The sequence below is a fragment of the Caretta caretta genome, chromosome 9, assembly GCF_965140235.1.
Source record: "Caretta caretta isolate rCarCar2 chromosome 9, rCarCar1.hap1, whole genome shotgun sequence".
NCBI classification, from domain to species: domain Eukaryota; kingdom Metazoa; phylum Chordata; order Testudines; family Cheloniidae; genus Caretta; species Caretta caretta.
The window spans coordinates 65,554,655-65,575,046 of NC_134214.1; the positions used below are offsets into that span (position 1 = coordinate 65,554,655).

At 43.5% G+C, this 20,392-nt stretch overlaps 1 protein-coding gene across 4 annotated transcripts in view; it reads left to right on the forward strand.

Annotated features, from left to right (window-relative positions):
- Positions 1 to 20,392, forward strand: part of PCDH19 (protocadherin 19) — a 231,501-nt gene that overhangs the window by 90,577 nt on the left and 120,532 nt on the right. For 2 of the 4 annotated variants that reach the window (XM_048864356.2, XM_048864355.2), the window contains exon 5: positions 16,564 to 18,801. The exons of 1 other annotated variant lie outside the window; for it this stretch is intronic. In XM_048864356.2, coding sequence (XP_048720313.2) covers positions 16,564 to 17,153 — 590 coding nt within the window. In that variant the 3' untranslated portion in view covers positions 17,154 to 18,801. Of the gene's footprint in view, positions 1 to 16,563; positions 18,802 to 20,392 lie in introns of those variants that run through there. One more of the 4 variants, XM_048864357.2, reaches the window with a different exon arrangement.

Below are 20,392 nucleotides of genomic sequence, written 5' to 3' on the forward strand. Positions count from 1 at the left end.
GGAAGGCCCTGGGGCTGCAAAGTTACCGTGCTGCAGCTCCAACAGGAGCTAGAGCCTGTCTTGCCTCCTGAGACTTAAGCTCCATTTCCAAAATGGAGAACACTAGGTGGGCCAAGTGCTCAGCGGGGGGGATGATTTCTCCAAGGATGTGGCTAGGGGTTCGCACAGTAGCAAACATGCTTAAGACTCCCTCCCTGCTTTTAAAGCTGGCTATCTCTGCTTTTCCTATCACTCTTGAAAGCATAAAGTGTTTTAAATGATGTTTACAATGAGATCGTAGAAACTTGAACCTTACATTTCTATAGCAACTTCTATCCTAAAGGAACTTGAAGCACCTTACACACTTTACACGTACAAGAACAGTTACACTACCACTTAAATGCAGCCACATCTGCGGTAGGTCACAACACCTGTTTAATAGTGAACAACAGCATATGTAACTGAAATTCCATGGCTCAGTTAGGGCAGCAGAATGTAATGACCCAAAGTGGAATGTGTCCTGGATGCCAGTACACTGTACAAAGAGCCCTGGATCTTTACAGACCACATCTGGGCATGAGGTCCTAGGTTTTGCCTCTCATCTGAAATTAACAAGCACTTTCATTACAATAACAGTAACAGCATCTTCTGAGCTAGCTTCACAAGAAGGGGGTATGAGGATAAATGGTTTTGTTTCACTTTCATTAGGATAAGGATAAGATAAAGCTAAAATGAAATATCCTGAAGACCTTGCCCTTTGTTAGTCAGATCAAATCCACTTGGAATCTCTTCGTATCTTTCCCAGCTATAATTTCTGTTTTGTTGGATTTTTACCAGAATAGTCCAAGTAACAATTTTCTGATTGACACAATTTTGCATGGGATATGGTGGTAATTTGATTCATTGCTGTAGTTTCAGTTTGAACGTGGGGTTTGCATTGAGTTACATGACACGGAATACTTGAATTTGTCTGCTTAAGATTTGACAATAGGATAGAAAAGTCACCTTTGGATTAATTTGCTTTGTCTGCTAAAGTCCCATTAAACTGAAGACAGCTGGTGTCAAAGGCATAAAGGGAGACAAAGTTTTGCTCCCAATTGTGGGAAATGTGTTTAAACAGGCTAGAAATGTTTCCTGCTCTGCAGGGTATAATACACTTAAATGGTTACATTAACATGAAAATATATAACAAAGAGTGTATTTAGGGCAATCCCTTTGTATCCTGTGCTAATGAATTTGAATTTCAGTAATGAAGTCAAAGGGTTGTATTCTTCTCTTGATGCATGCAGTATAGTAACTCCCATTAGCATTAATGGGAGCTGCACAGATGAATCAGAGGATCATAATAGTTAGAGATGGAAAAGACCTATCAGAATATTGAGTTTATTCCTCTTTTAGGGACAAATCCTTCTCATTGCGCTCTTGTAAGCAGCCCTATTGGCTCAGTTCTTATGGAGATGAGCGCCATGTAAAATATCCCAATAGATTTGCAGGGAGCAGAATTTCAGGGGTGAAATTCTCCCCATGCAGGAGGCCAGCACAAGCTCTATGGATCATTTATGTTCTCCAAAAAAAAAAAAGAGTGGGCTTGGGGGGCTTAATTGTTGTTTAAATGGTGTACTATGCTGGTGCACAGGAGTGAATTTCACCTCGTGACTAAGGCATGATTTGATCCACAGTCCCCAGATAAGGGGGAACAGCCAACATTAATCCTGTGCTACACTAAATCTTAGCCAATACTTTAAGGGGTTGGCTCTGTTGTACTGCAAAGTGTGTCCAAAATTCAACATTCCTTTGGGAGATCTACTTCCTTCCCACGACATCCCAGTTTCCAGAAAGCTGCTTAGATTGTCAAAAAAACCTGGTTTTATGGCAGAAGTTGTTCCTTTCCCCTGCACTAAATCTGTTCGTATCCACCTAGTTTACAGTTTAAAGGATACCTTAGATGTAAAAGGGTGTGTCAGTTTTCGTATTCTGTACAAGTAAGTTAACTGGAAGAAAAGGAAATTATTAATTGTAACATAGGTCAGGGAAAAACAAGGATATTGGGCCAGATCCCCAGGTGGTATAAATTGGCATAGCTCCATTGCACTTCATTGGAGCTATTCTGATTTACATCAGCCAGGCTCATTATGCCTAGTCTGTTGAACACTGCAAAAATTCTTTACAGAAGCTGCATGCGGACCTTGGTCTCTATCAAAAGCTGAATACTAAATTAATGTAGTTCAGATCCCTTGTTTCATTAAAATCATTCCTTGTGAGCAATTGCTTTGTCCAACCACTGTTGACCTCCTGAATTGGAATGGGCAACATGGGTTAAAAGCATAAACATTTTCAAATCACAAACCCCAACCAGGGAAGTTTAAAAAAAAAAAAATCCTCAATGCAGTAAAAAGCATTTGTCACTGTCCTCTTCTATTAGTATCCTCTAAACATTTTAAAAGAGAAGCTGTGGCAGGATTACATTTCTGCCTGGGCTGGAGGTTTCTTATTAGTAAAGGCAGAGGGCTCTGTAAAAGCCCATAGGTCAAAAATATAATCTGGTATTCCCCCGCTCTTGTTTCCTGACGTTAAGCCATTAGGGTAGGTAAGGGAGAGGTGCAGAGTCTTCATTTATAAGCAAATGATGATCTGTGGTTGGGGACTGTTTGCAATTGCTAGAGCTTATTATTTTATCTTGAACTTAATACAGTGGATCACTGTTCACTAACCAATACCAGCAAATCCCCAACCATTCTGCAAAAATAGACCAAGGGCCAGAGCCTCAGCTGGTGTAGGTTAGTGTAGCTCCTTGAAGTCAGTAGAATTGTATTGATTTACACTAGCCATCTAGCCTGGAATCTGGGTTAAGGGAGGATGGGGTTGCATAATATAATATCCTTATGGGGCCGGGATATTGCTCTATTAAAAGTATTATGGGAGTCCTGGGCAGTAGGGGCCATTGTGGCTGTATCATCTCTGCAGGGTTGACATTGTACAGGACCCTTTCCCATATCCATCCTGGGAATCCTTTTCCAGGATGGGCATTGCTGCTAGTGGGCAAAAACTGCTGTTATCAGAGATAAGCAAATGCTACATTTTTTTGAAGTGAAGGCTGATGTGTGGTTTGTTCTGTTTTGTAATAAGAGCAACTCCTCAGTTAACTTTAAATTAGTTTCCTGCACCATAGCAATTATTTCTTTATTTTACAGCAAAACATTTGGGGGTATATTTTGTGAAAGTGAGGGACAGACAGCTCTCAGTGAAGTTGGTACTGGTACACGGGTATGTTTTTTAGCAGCTGGCCTCCCTTTTGCACACACAGCACTAGATCACCACTTTGAACTCTCCCCTGATGAGGGGCAGCCCACAGGTGCACTGTCCCAGGAGTTGTGCAGGAACCAAATTGGGAATCAGAGGCTCCACCCACTCACCTGTGCAGGATGGGAAGTAGCAGCTGGATGGCAACTACTCCCTTGTCATCCCCCCCAGCCAGGGCAACGTGGGTAGTTTGTAGGTTGGAGTGGGTAGGCTGGCTCACAACTGAGCCCATAGTTTGCATATTGCAAAAGTTGGGCATGTATTTTTGCACCTTTTTCATGTGTGATCTTAAAGTGGGAGGGAAAAGAGGCAGGAAGAGTGTTTTAAAAGGACAAGTCCAGGATAGCTCTTCACCCACACTCTCCTCGAATTTCTGCAATTGCCTGATGCAAAGGATTGTATTTGGGGAAAGGGGCTGGCCTTCTGCAGAAAAAACAGCCAGGGTCTGCATGACATAGAGGACTCTGTAAATTTCCTGCTTTTGGTCAGAACCCTGTATGTACACTGAGAGCATGGGTAATGCCTTGTATTGAGTATGTTTTAATGAAAATAAATATGTCAGATGGAAAAAAATCTTAAAGAAAAGTGTAAAATACTACAGTTGTCCGTGAAAGATGGCTAACCACAAGTAAACATCAATGGCAGTGTTTGATCCCTTCATGTTTACTATTTATTCATATTTATTATTCATAAATTCCAGCACAAATGTTAGGCCTGCACCCCAGTGACACATTTGCATTTTACTTTAAGTTTGATTTCTCTCTCCCCCTGCCCCCTCCAGTTTTTCAAACAGGGATTTAATGATGTAGCATCCCATATAGTTTCTCTTGTGTACTCTCTAGCTCTTCTCAGCTCTTCCCCTTCTTGTTTCAGGAAAAGATTTTTAACATGGAAAAGTGATATTTGAATACATTCCCCTAAGGCAATCAATTTACTTTTAATTTGTCTGGAACTAAGCTTTTCTTTGTTGCAATGAGAAAGGATTGAAACTGCTGTAAAATGTATTAGCTTCCAGGAAGATTTTGAAATGAATTTTTTAATGATCGTGCTGTTTGCTGTACCCAGCAGCAGTGTCATCATGATTACAGTATAACCATACGGTTGCTGCAAAAACACTGAAACATCAAGATAATGCCATACTTTCATATGAGGGTACTTATGGTAATAGGTAGCGAAAATTAGATATACTAATAAATATTAACACTTATATGGCCCCTTGCACAGACTTTCCTATAAACCATCTTCATGTGGCTCAAAAACATGATCAATGGTGTGGAAAAAACAGCCACTACTCTGTTTACTTCGTATTTCAGACAAATATTCAGGGCTCAGCTCAAAAAGAAGCTGTATGCTTCCTGTGCTGCAAAATGTTTGGAGAATTTCTGGAGTTCCCTTCCTCCAGATGTCTGTCTCACACACATGCATGCGTGTTTCCGCACAATATCCCTTTCCCCCTTTCGGTATGCAGCCACAATCATTCAAAACATCACAGTTAGGATATTAGCACCTTTGCTTCCCCAGCCTACTACTTGCTTGCCTTAGCTCTAATCAGTCCATAGCAAGCTGCTTTAATTCTTAACTGGATCCTGAGCCATCAGGAATCATGTGCAGCCTGTACTTCACCCAGGCATTCCCTCTGTAGATGCCCGCACAATCCACTGAAACACCTGATGCCGTTTGAAGTCCAGCACTTTGTCACGTACTTTTCCTCCATCGTACAGGCCAAAATACACATGCTGAAGCCCAGTCAGTCTTGGAGTGTCCTTTTCACCTTTTCTTTCTTATTTTCCATTTTCATGTGGCTCCCTGTTTCTTTCCCGTGCTCCCCATGCGTAGCACAAATGAGTCCTACTTATTTGCTTCTCCAAATGTCCTCTGACTTGGATTTCTGAACTGATTTTCTGTTCAAAAATGGAAACTCCAGGGACTATTGTGATTGCCCAAATTGCACTTAGATGGTATAACAGCACATGTCATCCCACCATTTATCAGAAATATTAAATCCCCTAGCACTTGTACCTTGGTATGTTTTAACTTTGCCTCTGGCCAGCACTAGAGATCCAACTGAAGATAACACAGTTGCTCAGGGAGCTGAATGGGCTATCTCTTCAATCCGTTTTCATGTTGTACAGGACTAGAGTGAACTCAGGTGAATAGGAGAATGACTGTGAATAGGAGAATAAAAATACGGGTAGTGCAGAAGCTTCAGTTAACACTTAACTGCCACAGGCACTACAAATACAGATGATTTGGGGCACAGCCCTTCACATACCTCCCTAAACAAAACTGTACACGTGTACCTGCTTGATGGTGGGATTAAAAAGCCATTTTGGGGTTTGTTTCTTCACAGGGCTCGTGCTGTGACTCACATCTGTGAAGCAACACCTTATGCCAGGCAGCAGGTGGCATGTAAAGCTGCTGGGGAAAGGGGGAGTCTTCCATGGCATAGAACCTTGTAAAGTAGCCACAAGGTTGCGAGACTTATGAGGCCAGAACCTCAGTCACACTACAGCTGCTTTGTGCTGTTTTGTTGGCACAAAGCAGTCTGAGAGCTGGCTGACCTGGCCAGTGGAGAATTCCTCCAATGTGAGTGACTCTTGGGTTGGTCTAGAGCAGTGATCCCCAAACTTTTATGTCACTCCCCGCCCCTTACCCATAATGTAATCTTCCCATGCCCGCTCAAGGAGCTGGGGCTGGGAGTGGAGTCGCTGCTGGAGCCAGGAGCCACAGCTGGGAATGGGGCCAGAAGCGGGAGCTGCGGCCAACGCTGGGGCCGGGTCGCAGTTGGGGCCAAGAGCCGGGGCGGGGGCTGGAGCGGAGCTGTCGGCAGAGCAGAGCTGGGTGGCACTTGCTCCCCTGCATCCCCCAGGCCTGGCCCGGCCCCACTTTGCCCCCTGAATGTTCCTACAAGTCCCCCTAGGTGGGCGCGCCCCCACAGTTTTGGGACCACTGGTCTAGAGCCATGTGATATCACTTACACCACTCCCCTGCCAGCTCCAGTGGTATGGCAGGGAGAAGGGGCATGGCTCTGGTTTCTTTATGCCCGACTAACCCTAGCTTCAGGAATGATGTTTGCGGGTGGTCTAACTTATACCCAGGAACTGCCCTGGGATCCAAGGATATAAAGGTTGTGTCAAACACTCCCTCCTCTCTCTCTCTCTTACTCCGCCCCCCCCCCCCACCCCTTTGGGCTGTACTGAGGACTCCTCAGCCACATCCCAGGACTGGGGCCACAGCAGTCTCTCTTTCTCACCTCCCCCAACCTTCTCCCCAAATACAGTGAAAGTAAAAAAGAGGAAAAGAGAAAAGACCAGAAGGGGTGAATGGAGAGAGCAGGGTGGAGCAGGGGGCATGCGTCCCATGTCTGGTATTTGATTGTAGACTGTTTGAATCCTGTCATACTGTGGAGGCTGCAGTATATCACTGGTGTCATGAATTCATGAGTCTGTAGAAATGCCCGAGCACCATAACAAGCCCTGATATTTTCCTAACTACTTTGTGGCTGCAACAGCTTCCCTTTCCCCCAGCCCCTTGTGTTCTAGAGTTCAGTGAAAGCTGCTCCTTGCACCAATGGACAAGGAGTGTTCTGTTGGTCCATAATATTACACATCAGGCTATCTCCAGGTCATTGCTTCTTTGCAGCCATGTCAGCCCGTCTGTCTCCACTGCTGTAGCCCTTGTCCATACTTGCTCATCTCTCAACTTGACTGTTACTGTCTCCTCTCCAACCTCTTCACTTCCTCCCATTGACCCCTCCAGCCAATCCAAAAGGTTGCGATTCTCCCCTTTCCTCCTCATCGTCCTCTGCCTTGTTCACTCTCCCACCCCACCATTGATATGCTGTTTTCTATGGCATGGCAGTCAAGATCCTTACCTCCAAAGCCCTACACACTCTAGTCCCCCTCTGCTGAGCACATCTTTACTCTTGGTTCTTTCCACTGCCTCTTGCTCTTGTCACCACTCCAGATCCTCCTCACTGTTCCCTTCATCTCCTTTCCCCATGCCTGGCTTTGTTCCATCATTCACATGGTCCTCTACATTTGGAACATTTTGTCTCCCTGTCTCCTTGTTCAGATCACTCACTGCTTCCAGGAATTCTCCCTACCTTGTTCTCTCAGAGAATCTTTTCACATCTCACCTCACTGTCCTCATGTCTTTTCTTGTTCACCTTGTCTAAGAGCCTGAAAGGAAGTCCACAGAAGTCCATAAGTAGGGCTCTACCAAATTCACGGTCCATTTTGGCCAATTTCACAGTCATAGGATTTTAAAAATAATAAGTTTCATGATTTCAGATATTTTAATCTGAAATTTCATAATGTTGTAATTGTAGGGGTCGTAGCCCAGAAAGAAGTTTGCAGGGGGCAGGGTTGCAGGGTTATTGTAGGAAGGCTAGTGGTACCGCTACACACACTTCTGTGCTGCTGCTGGCGACAGGATTGTCTTCAGAGCTGGGCAGCTGGAGAGTGGCAGCTGCTGGCCGGGAGCCCAGCTCTGAAGGCAGAGCCGCTGCCAGCAGCAGCACGGAAGTAGGATGGTATGGTATTACCATCCTTAATTCTGCGTTCCTGCCTGCAGAGCTGGCCAATCAGCAGCCGCCTCTCTCTGGCCACTCAGCTCTGAAGGCAGCAGAGCAGAAGTAAAGGTGGCATGGTATAGAATTGCCACCCTTTACTTCTGCACTGCTGCTGGCGAGACACTGCCTTCAGAGCTGGGCACACAGCCAACAGCCACCACTCTCCAGCTGCCTAGCTCTGAAGGCAGCACAGAAGTAAGGGTGGCAATACCATGACCCTCCCTAAAATAACCTTGCAACTCCCATGCAACTCCCTTTTGGGTCAGGACCCCCAATTTGAGAAACGCGGGTGTCCCCTGTGAAATCTGTGTAGTATAGGGTAAAAGCACACAAAAGACCAGATTTGATGGGGGGGAGGGGGAGGAGACCAGATTTCACGGTTCATGACACATTTTTCATGGCTGTGAATTTGATAGGGCCTATCAATAAGGAATCATGGGGATCAGCCCCTCAGGTGTCAGCTGCTCAGGTCAAGGAACACTGTATTAGTGTAATCATGGTGATTTTTACCTTTCCGGGGACCAATATCCTGGTCTGATTTTTAATTAACAGACGTTTTTTACCCTTTCTCTTATGACTTGTATGTGAAGCTGGTGAAGTATTTCTACAATAGATTTTTGTAAAAAAATTGCTGAGATGCTAAGCAAGCTGCAGTTGTGAGGTAGTCCTGCTTTGTACATGCTGTGGGTCTAACTGGCACGGTTCTGACACAATTTCATTCCTGCAGTGCCAGTTCGTTGCTTTAGATCAATGCTGTTCCAGTCTCTTCCCTGGCTCCCATTTCCCCCTCCCTTCTCACCCTCCCACCCACACCCCCGTTAGCAATATGGGCTATACCTTTTTTATGCAGATGAAACAGGTTTGTTTCTCTCCTCCACCAGACCTTTCTGAAGCAATTTCATTCCTCGCCAGCCTCTCTGTCTGTAGACTGCATGGCTCAGGCCTTTAAAATCAATTCAGACACAACATGTGTGTGGTTGGGGCTCATTGTAAATTGCCTTTGTGCTAGTCCCCTGAGGTGGGAACAGAGGTGGTTTGAAATCTGGAGCTCAACATGGGCTTTACTTTACTCTTTGAGAAGTCTATTTATTCCAGAGCTGGTTGGGTTGGTTGGTTATTTATCTTTCTATGTTTGGGATTATGCTCAGCTCTGACTGTTTTTTCCCGTTGTCTGACTTAAAAGCAGTAGCCCACTGTCTTTCTGATTAGACTTCAGAAGTGCTGTAGTATCTTAGATCACTGAGGCCATTACACTAGCATTGTAGGAATCAATATTAAGGTGAAATGCTAACAGCTTCATTGAAAACATCCACCTGGAGGTGTGCATAGAACTGACCAAATGCTCCCCAGTATCATGTCCCAGCAGACACTTGGTCTTGTGTAAAACCTGGGATGGAGTGACTCTGTTTGGGTTGTTCCAAAGCCTTGAGTAAGAACATGCAAGGAGATCTTTCCAGGAGATCATATGCTGCGCTTGCACACCTTCCTGATAAGGAAGGGTAGTGGCTCCAGTCAGGCTCCAATGGCAGCACTTTTTGCCCATGCGGAAGTAATTCCTCCCGTTTGTGTGAGAGGGACCCTGTGTGGAGATGCAGAGCTTTCTGCTGTATCTGCCAGGCCAAGTGCATTTCATTAGTTCCAGCTCAGCAAGATAAAAGGCAGAGGCAGTCGAGAGAAGGGAAGTGTTCTCGGGGTGGCTGTTTTAGGAAAGTGTTAGGGGTTAAGCATTATGTTGAATTGTTTTAAGTATAAGCCATGATGTTTTGTTCTGGGTTAATTTCTGAATATAATCCAGGATCAGGGAGATTTAGGGAAAAACCTACTTTGTGCACGTGCTGCCTTTTATTAGGGGGTTCAGAACCTGCCCCTTCACACTTCTCGCATGGAAGACTGCAGAATCATAGCCTTTTTTTACAGCATTTGCCTTGCTGAGCTGATGCTGCTCATTCAGTCATCCCTACCTACAGCACTGTCCTACCAAGTGTGGTCCTCTACGGCTGATTTTCAGCAGAACTAGGACCTTAATGTCAAACACACTCAGCTTCCAGCATGCTGAGCTCTCTGGAAAATCTGACCCCTATATTGAGACTTTTTTAAAGCCTGAGGTTGTGGTCCGAATTCCATGCTGCCAGAACAGTTTTAGCTGCTTATTCCTCCCAGTTTTTCCAAGGCCAGTGCACTTGGGTTCAGGGAATACCATCATTCAGTCACACACACGTGGTCCTATTTGGGTTCAGGTGCCTGTTCCATGGCTCGGGGTCTCCCATGTAGTGGAGCAGAGAGGAAATGGAGGCAGCAGAGCTGTCAATTGTCTGCCTTGCTGCAGGAAGGAAAGCTATTACCTCTTTACTGTTCCCAGCCACTCCTTTGTTCTCTCCTCCCTTTACTTCCTGTTGGTGCCTCCGTGGCGGATCAGTGACACCACCCGCCCCGCCCCATCCACTCTGTCAGCTTGCTTGCTCCCACCTTGCTCATTCAAGGATCCAGGCAATCTTCCTGCCCAGTTCCAGGAAGTCCCCTACTGCCAGCTGCCTCCCTGTTGTTTCTGCATTGTGTGCACTGCACTGTGTGATTATTACCTGTGCTTTGCTCCTCACATTAGGAATGTTTTTAGTACAGACCGCAACAATTGTATTGACTCAGGCAGGTCTAGAGCTGTAAAGAATTTCCTGTCTTATTATTTCGGATAGTTTACAAATATTGCTTTAAAGGACCAGTACATGAATGTGAATAACTATGGTGGGTGCTGTGATGGCTGGGTGAACTGGAGCTATGCTAAGGAGACCAGCACTGTGCAGAGGTGTTGTGCCCTCATGGTACAGGAGCATACAGAATGCATCAGGGGAGCGAGAGGGTGCCTGCACATGTGTGGCAGTTATTACACCTGTTCTACAGGTATTCCTCCCTTGGGTTCAGGCTGCTCCACAGTGGCCGCAGGCTAGTGCATAGATGGGTTGGAGCTGTGGTCACGTACGTTAACATCATCTTTCTGGGATCAGTGCTTAGCCCTGCTGGAGCACTAGAAACTCAGTTATGTTTGCCTCTTGCATAGGTGCACTGGAAGAGGAAAGGAAATTCCTGTGCTTACCTCTAGCACACCTGCCCTTGGCATCTATAATGGAGAATATTACTTCAGATTATAATATTATAAAATATTAATATTAAAATATATTAAAATTAAATTATAATATTATAATATATATAAAATATATAATATAATATTATAATATATAAAATTAAAATATAATATTATAAAATATTACTTCAGATTAAGTCCTGGTCATCCATGCCATGCTGATCAGCATGGTATCTGAGAGCCCAAGCCATCTGAAGGGATCCAAAGTTGTTGTTGTCTGCCATTTTGTGGCTTTTGCAAAAGGAATTGACTCCCTCAGGGAACTGATGGGCAAGATGCCCTGGGAGAATAACATGAGGGGGAAAGGAGTCCAGGAGAGCTGGCTGTATTTTAAAGAATCCTTATTGAGATTACAGGGACAAACCATCCCGATGTGTAGAAAGAATAGTAAATATGGCAGGCGACCAACTTGGCTTAACAGTGAAATCCTTGCTGCTCTTAAATACAAAAAAGAAGCTTACAAGAAGTGGAAGATTGGACAAATGACCAGGGATGAGTATAAAAATATTGCTCGGGCTTGCAGGAGTGAAATGAGGAAGGCCAAATCACAGCTGGAGTTGCAGCTAGCAAGAGATGTTAAGGGTAACAAGAAGGGTTTCTTCAGGTATGTTAGCAACAAGAAGAAAGTCAAGGAAAGTGTGGGCCCCTTACTGAATGAGGGAGGCAACCTAGTGACAGAGGATGTGGAAAAAGCTAATGTACTCAATGCTTTTTTTGCCTCTGTCTTCACGAACAAGGTCAGCTCCCAGCCTACTGCACTGGGCAGCACAGCATGGGGAGAAGGTGACCAGCCCTCTGTGGAGAAAGAAGTGGTTCGGGACTATTAGAAAAGCTGGACGAGCACAAGTCCAAGGGGCCGGATGCCTTGCATCTGAGAGTGCTAAAGGAGTTGGCAGATGTGATTGCAGAGCCATTGGCTGTTATCTTTGAAAACTCATGGCGATCGGGAGAGATCCCAGATGACTGGAAAAAGGCTAATGTAGTGCCCATCTTTTAAAAAGGGAAGAAGGAAGATCCTGGGAACTACAGGCCAGTCAGCCTCACCTCAGTCCCTGGAAAAATCATGAAGCAGGTCCTCAAGGAATCAATTCTGAAGCACTTAGAGGAGAGGAAAGTGATCAGGAACAGTCAGCATGGATTCACCAAGGGCAAGTCATGCCTGACTAATCTAATTGCCTTCTATGACGAGATAACTGGCTCTGTGGATGAAGGGAAAGCAGTGGACATGTTGTTCCTTGACTTTAGCAAAGCTTTTGACACGGTCTCCCACAGTATTCTTGTCAGCAAGTTAAAGAAGTATGGGCTGGATGAATGGACTATAAGGTGGATAGAAAGCTGGCTAGATTGTCGGGCTCAACGGGTAGTGATCAATGGCTCCATGTCTAGTTGGCAGCCGGTATCAAGTGGAGTGCCCCAGGGGTCGGTCCTGGGGCCGGTTTTGTTCAATATCTTCATAAATGATCTGGAAGATGGTGTGGATTGCACCCTCAGCAAGTTTGCAGATGACACTAAACTGGGAGGAGTGGTAGATACGCTGGAGGGTAGGGATAGGATACAGAGGGACCTAGACAAATTGGAGGATTGGGCCAAAAGAAATCTGAGGTTCAACAAGGACAAGTGCAGAGTCCTACACTTAGGACAGAAGAATCCAATGCACTGCTACAGACTAGGGACCGAATGGCTTGGCAGCAGTTCTGCAGAAAAGGACCTAGGGGTTACAGTGGATGAGAAGTTGGATATGAGTCAACAGTGTGCCCTTGTTGCCAAGAAGGCCAATGGCATTTTGGGATTTATAAGTAGGGGCATCGCCAGCAGATGGAGGGACGTGATTGTTCCCCTCTATTCGACATTGGTGAGGCCTCATCTGGAGTACTGTGTCCAGTTTTGGGCCCCACACTACAAGAAGGATGTGGAAAAATTGGAAAGAGTCCAGCGAAGGGCAACAAAAATGATTAGGGGACTGGAACACATGACTTATGAGGAGAGGCTGAGGGAACTGGGGATGTTTAGTCTTCAGAAGAGAAGAATGAGGGGGGATTTGATAGCTGCTTTCAACCACCTGAAAGGGGGTTCCAAAGAGGATGGGTCTAGACTGTTCTCAGTGGTAGCAGATGACAAAACAAGGAGTAATGGTTCAAGTTGCAGTGGGGGAGATTTAGGTTGGATATTAAGAAAAACTTTTTCACTATGAGGGTGGTGAAACACTGGAATGCGTTACCTAGGGAGGTGGTGGAATCTCCTTCTCTAGAAGTTTTTAAGGTCAGGCTTGACAAAGCCCTGGCTGGGATGATTTAGTCAGGGATCGGTCCTGCTTTGAGCAGGGGGTTGGACTAGATGACCTCCTGAGGTCCCTTCCAACCCTGATATTCTGTGATTCTATGATTCTATGAATTAGCTTGTGTCAGTGCAGTTCCTTGTGGACATCTGAAACCTGCTACCAGAGCTAACAATCTCTGTAGTGAGTCCAGCAAGTTACGTAGCACAGAGATGAAGCCGCCATCTTACTTTTTGAGATGGTCTCCAGAACAAAGTTGAGGCATATTGTGGGGGATAGGAACAACCTGGCAAAGCTAGCTGTTATGCTACCTGCACTGTACCAGTTTCTGGGAATAAACAGGGAGTCAGTCCTGCATCTTTCACAATCACTAATTTTCTTCTTAAAAGAAATCAAACAATGTCCATAAATGTAACATTCCCCAGCTCTTCCCAACCCCTGCTATTCATGGATTCCAATCAGTTCTGCTATGCAGGCTATAGATGACTTTCTGAAAACAAATACCTAACCATTTGTCAATAACAAGCCAAAGGAGGGATCCATTCACCTCCCAGACAGAGCAGTAACTGAAAGTAACAAAATCAAAGTATAACAGCATTTAGGCAGCTCCTAATGGAGGTTGTTCTACATGTAAAGCTGAGCGCATCATTCTCTGAAAACACTGTAGAGAAGGCTACTGAAATCCAGACCTCCTGCACAACCAGTCAACATTGCCTTTTGTACAATGGGGTAGCTGCTGTGATGTAGAGAAATTGCTAACATTTTAGACATAGATTTTCAATGAATTGGTTTTTCTCTCTTATTTTCTAGGTTTGCTTTTTACTAGCTGATTCTCTGTAAGTGTTAAGCTGCTCATATTTTGGTGCATTGTGCTATGTGCTGAGAATTTTTATCAGCCGCCCTTGTGCTAGAATGTGGTAGAAATACAAATGTATCTGAAAAGCTGAGGTGATGTGCACAGAAGTACAAAGCATCAAAACGAACTGTTTTCAGGTGGACAGGAAGCAAACCAAAGCTGAGTCTGCACCTCTGTGGGTTTCAGTATTTCAAACTGGCAAGGACTGAATGCATTATTGTATTATTATTAACATTAACTCTTGACCACACTGGGTAGTTAGTTTATTTGTGTACAAATTACAATAAGAATATGCTACATAACAGTGGTTCTCAAACTTTTTTTTTTTTTCATGGACCACTTGAAAATTGCTGATGGTCTCGGCAGACCACTAAATGATCTTTCCAAATGTTGTTTGTACCGTTAGCTAACTATTGTAAAGCGCTTTGGATAAAAGTGCTATATAAAAAACCCTTAATAATAATTAATGTTTTTTTGTTCTACAAATAAAAGCACACAACTCATATTTTAATATCAGTAGTCTTACCTTTCTAATGCGATGGATGTGCCCTGGCAGCCCCCGAGCTGGGGCTGGAAGGGAGTGGGCGTTTCTCCCCTGCAGCGGCAGCCCCCGAGCTGGGGCTGGGAAGGAGTGGGGGTCTCTCCCTGGCAGCCGCAGCCCTGGAGCTAGGGAAAGTCACCTCTTTCTCTGGCCGCTGCAGCCCTGCACATCCCATATTCCCCCCACCCCTTCTTCCCACCCCATTGCCCCCTCCCACCTGCATCTCACCTTACATGTGCATCTTCTCTGGGGTCCGGGCACCTAATTAGTGGAGCCATGCCTGCGCAGCTCCACTAATTAGGTGGGTGGCCCTTCATTCTTTTGTGTGTGGTCGCCCAGGCGTGCACCTTAGAAGGAACTATCCATGGACCTCCTGAATGGAGCTCGTGGACCACTGGTGGTCTGCAGACCACAGTTTGAGAACCTCTGCTACGTAATTTTGAATGAAATGTGTGTGCTTTGCAAAGGTTTACTGAGTTGTCTTCAGCTACAAGTTCTGATCAAATGAAGAAAACACTAGAGTCAAAAGCAAATACTGGAAAAACCTGGGATATTATCTGTATTAAATGGTCTAGTTCTTAGGACAAGGCAGTGAGAGTCAAGACTTCTGGATTCTATTCCCAGCTCTGCCACAGATTCACATTAGCGCTTCAGACAAGTCACTGAACTTCTGTGTGTCTCATTTGACCATTTATAGAAGGGGGATAATATTTTCCAAGTTCACAAAAGAACTGTGTGATGTACAAGGGGAAAATATGTTCCCTTGCTTGAATGTGGGAGTCCTGAAAAAGGTGCAGAACCACAGAATTTCTTCTTCACAGGGAGGACTGGCCACAAAGTGGCTGTGTAGGGGAACTCCACACCCTGTGTGTGCCATGGATGTGGCCAGTGGGTTCACAAACTATGCAGATCCACTGACCAAAACCCCAGCATAGTGAGCTCTGGCCACTATTGGAGGAATAGATTCCCCCTGTGACAATCCTACCTGATATGATTTTGAGCAGAGATTGAAAATGTGATCCTTAGTTTTTGTAAAAAGCTTTGAGATAAAAGGTGCTGTAGAAGTGCAAAATATTATCCCGCATATCAACAATGGAAATGCTGCTAGTTGCAGCCTTAGATTCTGGAGCAGACAGCAGGGAGAGAATCTTTATTATTCCCATACGAATGGAGATCAAGTGCTGGGAGTGACAAATTTAATCTTCAGTGGAAGGAGATGGTGCTGGTTATTTACAAAGCCTCTGCAATTGTGTGGGAGGCCAACAGGGAATTAAGCAAAATGTAAAAATCAACAAAAATACAAACAAATGGCAATCCCAGATGTAGAATTTATGCTCAGATTTTTCATGTTGAACAAAGTTAAAGCAGAGTGCCTTTTAGCATTGGTTACTGAAAACAGAAATGCTGACTCTAAGCAGCTTGACACATGAGACAAACCCGTTTTAATTTATTTCCTATCGTAAGTTGTTTCCCTTTAGGTTTTAGTTCTGGTAGCAGCAAAAAGCAAATGACACACAACCTGTTGGAAATTGAACTTCAGCCCGTTAAAATAATAAGAATAATAAAAAATGCAATAAAATGCCCCTTTAAAATGTCACTTTAAAAATGTCTGCTGTTTGTTTGAAAGTAACTAACATTTACGTAGGCATAATAGAAAGGGTCTGATCCTGCAAACTTCCTGAGAATCCCCTGGATGCCAGTATCCATGTCCTAGCATGTCCTACTCTGGTGATGAATACTTAGATTGTCTGCGTGTGTGTGAGTATATAAGTATTTACACCATGATATCTGATGGGACTTTGGAGTTAGTTTCTATGTACCACGTGTGAGTAAGGATTGCAGGATCAGCTTCCAGAAAGAAAGAATCCTCAATTTCATAAGCCATTGTATTTTCTTCACACAGATCAAACTGATGGATTTCATTGTAGGGAAGAGTGTCGGATCCTTGGTCACTCAGATAGATGCTGGATGCCCCGGAACTCTGTCCCCAGTCGTGCAAAATCCCCCGAGCATGGAAGGAATGTCATGGCACTCTCTATAGAAGCTACCACTGTGGATACAGAGTCTTATGAAGACTGTAGTACAAAAAGAACTTTTGCAACATTTGGCAAAGATGGGAGTGAACCCCTGGCCGACGAGCGTATCGTCAACCTGAAAGGCAAAAGAACAGTGGATCTGCCCATCTGCAGCCCAAAGGTAAATGGTGCAGTCCGTGAAGCGGGGAACGGCTGCGAAGCTGTGAGCCCTATCACGTCACCCCTTCATCTGAAGAGTCCCCTGTCTAGCAAACCTTCAGTCTCATACAACATAATGCACTGCCCGGTAAATCGCGACCTGGAGCAATTTGTAAACAATGGCCCTTCTCGGCCCACCGAAGCAGAGCCTAGAGGGGCGGACAGTGAAAATATAATGCATGAAATTAACCCACTTCTGCAAGAATGTAGAGAAAAAGACTCACCAGGAGTGAAGAGACTAAAAGACATAGTGCTCTAAATGGCACCATATAAAAAAGGGGAACCAACACTACTACAAGCGCATATTGTTTTTAATTGCTTACCAGTGGTTCACAAATTGCTGTATTTAAGAGCTTTCCCTAAATGTATTGTTTATAAATGAAGCTATCGTTAATGTGACAATCCCACTTGTTTCAGCAACCAGCAGGGGTGTTCAGTTGAAGCAAATTAGCTTGTTTTTCTTTTGTCACGGGGTGGGGGTGAAGGTGAGACCAGTTCAGTTATAAAGAAGTATTATGTATGGAGTATTTTCAATTTATATATTTTTATATATCAAAACTCTCTATAATAAATTGCCATTCTTTGTAATGAATTGAATTGAAAACTCCTTATCCGGCCATCTTTAATAATCACCCTGATGTTTTTGTAGTCAATACAATTTAATGGCCATTTCTTGTGTACCACTGTTAAAAGAACAATTCAATGAGTTTTAATATTTGCCTAACACAAGGCTGTTTGTACTTTAAAATGTTGCTATTTTGCTGTGGACACCCCTGCATTAAGAATCCTTTTGCTATCACATGCCTATCTGTACTGTTACCGTATTTGATATTGCAAATTACTGTCTGTCTAGTGATGGCAAAAGGCTTTCAAGTTTAAAAAAACACAGATATATTTAAAACTTGGGGAAACTGCTACTTTTAAAGCCAATATTAGGAGTGTTTTCCCCCCATCTTACCCTCCAGCACCCCATACATCCTATACTTGTTTTCACAGTGCTATGATAGATCATTGTGGAAAGTCATTTGGGGGATATTCTGCTGCCTAATTTGCAGTTGTCAGATGCAGCGGGCTGAACGTTTTGAGATCTTTTTTTTTTTTTTTGTGTAATGTCAAGACACTGCATGGAAAAGCTTCTCCGTAAGTTATTAGTTCCCAGGTTTAGATCTTCCCTGTTTCTAATCATCTCAAAGCGAGGGAATTGTATAACAGATCTAAATTAGCATCTTGGTTAGACACACACTTCCTGATTCAACATTCCCCCAGTCATGATTACACTAAGTACCTGCGTGAGTGTGTGTATCTCATCATGGGAGGGATTTTAGAGTGGTATTATTTCTGTTTATCCTGCATCATAAATAGGTATAGAGTAAGCAATAGAAGGATATACATGTAGGGACAGACAGGTGAAATGTAACACCACTACTAATCAAATTAATGTGCCTTCCATATGGAGAAGAAAAAAGAGACATTATTTTTTCTCATAATTTTATGTGGTTACAAATTTGCACATATAAAATTGTTTTTTAAAAGAAAAAAGACCATTTTAGCTACTTGAACAGACATTTTGTAGAAAGGAGGGGAGCTGTAAAGATTTTCACAGCATTGTATATTCTCTGCTCTCCTGCACTACATAATAGTTCAGATTAGTTTTGAGTGGGGTGGGGTGGAGGATGATGGTTTGTGAATTAGTAACCCTTTATTTGACAGACTTTTCTACCAAAAAGAATATTCATTAGAGCGTAACAGTTCATTATGAGGGAGGGAAAAATACAGATATTGCTAACATTTGCTCTGCCAATGAACTGAAAACAATGGTTTCTAGAGAAACAGACTTCCCAGTACTAATGTATCTTGATAACATTCTCATTACTTTGATTTATTTAAATTAAAAATGTCATCAGGAATAGAGCCTCCAATTGTTATTGTCCTAGAAATCGAATAAGCTCCAGTCATTTCTTTTCTTTAGAGAAGGTGGATAAAATGGATATGGTTGAGTTTTTAACTACTCCAATTGGTACATTACCAGTATGTCTTGTGGATCCAGGAGTTTGAAAATAATTTATCAAAAGGAACTTCTGATGAAATCACTAAAGTTTTCTTTATTGGTGTTGATTGCTACCTCATGCAGATGGAAAGGAGTACTTGTGGCACCTTAGAGACTAACCAATTTATTTGAGCATGAGCTTTCGTGAGCTACAGCTCACTTCATCGGATGCATGCCGTGGAAACTGCAGCAGACTTTATTTATACACAGAGAATATGAAAAAATACCTCCTCCCACCCCACTGTCCTGCTGGTAATAGCTTATCTAAAGTGATCATCAGGTGGGCCTTATCACTTTAGATAAACGTATCACTTTAGATAAGCTATTACCAGCAGGACAGTGGGGTGGGAGGAGGTATTTTTTCATATTCTCTGTGTATAAATAAAGTCTGCTGCAGTTTCCACGGCATGCATCCGATGAAGTGAGCTGTAGCTCACGAAAGCTCATGCTCAAATAAATTGGTTAGTCTCTAAGGTGCCACAAGTACTCCTTTTCTTTTTGCGAATACAGACTAACACGGCTGTTACTCTGAAACCTCTCATGCAGATGGAATCCCCTTAGTAGATGTGACTGCATCTGTCCCTCTAAAACTGAGCCATATTTCTTTTTTTCCTTTAATTTTGAAGTTTGATTCATTTTTAAATGGTATGTTCTTTTTATTCTAGTTTTTCATATCTGGGGTGCTGTTCTGCTGTCATTAAAATATATATTTTTTGCAAGTGGATGTATTATATGAGCAATAGAAGAAACAAGTTGGTTTTGGGGGAGTTTAAGTTACTGGACTGCCTGTAATATTAAGATGAGTGTTTGTTCATTATGATGTTACCGTATTTGTTAACTTCTGAGAGCTTTATTCAGTGAAAATTCATGTCCCTACTTACTGAGCCACAGAAGCTTGTTGGATATCTTTTTGTTAACTGCAGAAATTAATCCGCATCGATTGGCAGAAAATTGTTTATAGAAGGATTTTGTGTGTGTGTGTGTGTGTGTGTGTGAGCAGTAACTCAGAATTAGTCTATAGTACTGTTCCCCCACCCTCCAACACATATATTCTTCAGGCTCATATGGATAACCGATGGCAATCATGAAACTTTTGATATCAGGGGCCTCTACTTAGGATGCTCAAAGACTCTGGTTGCCTTAGGCTAGCTGACAAAATGAGTTGAAGTTTATATGAACCTTTTGCTGTCTCTTGGAGATCCCGCAAAAAAGGCCTGGGTTTCTTCAAACTCCTGAGTTTTACTGCTTGGATTTTGTTACAAAATCCAGGAAGCTCATTAGTTTTGTACCAAGTTCAGTGAAACTCTCCTTCCAAGAGTTACCTTGAGATTTTGAATTTTCACACCCCCAAATGTAAACAAACCCAGGTGGGGATGTGTGTGTTGCAAATGGTGTGAACTGAACTTATCCGATTGCTTGATGCAACCTCTCCTGACTTGAAACGGGTGGGT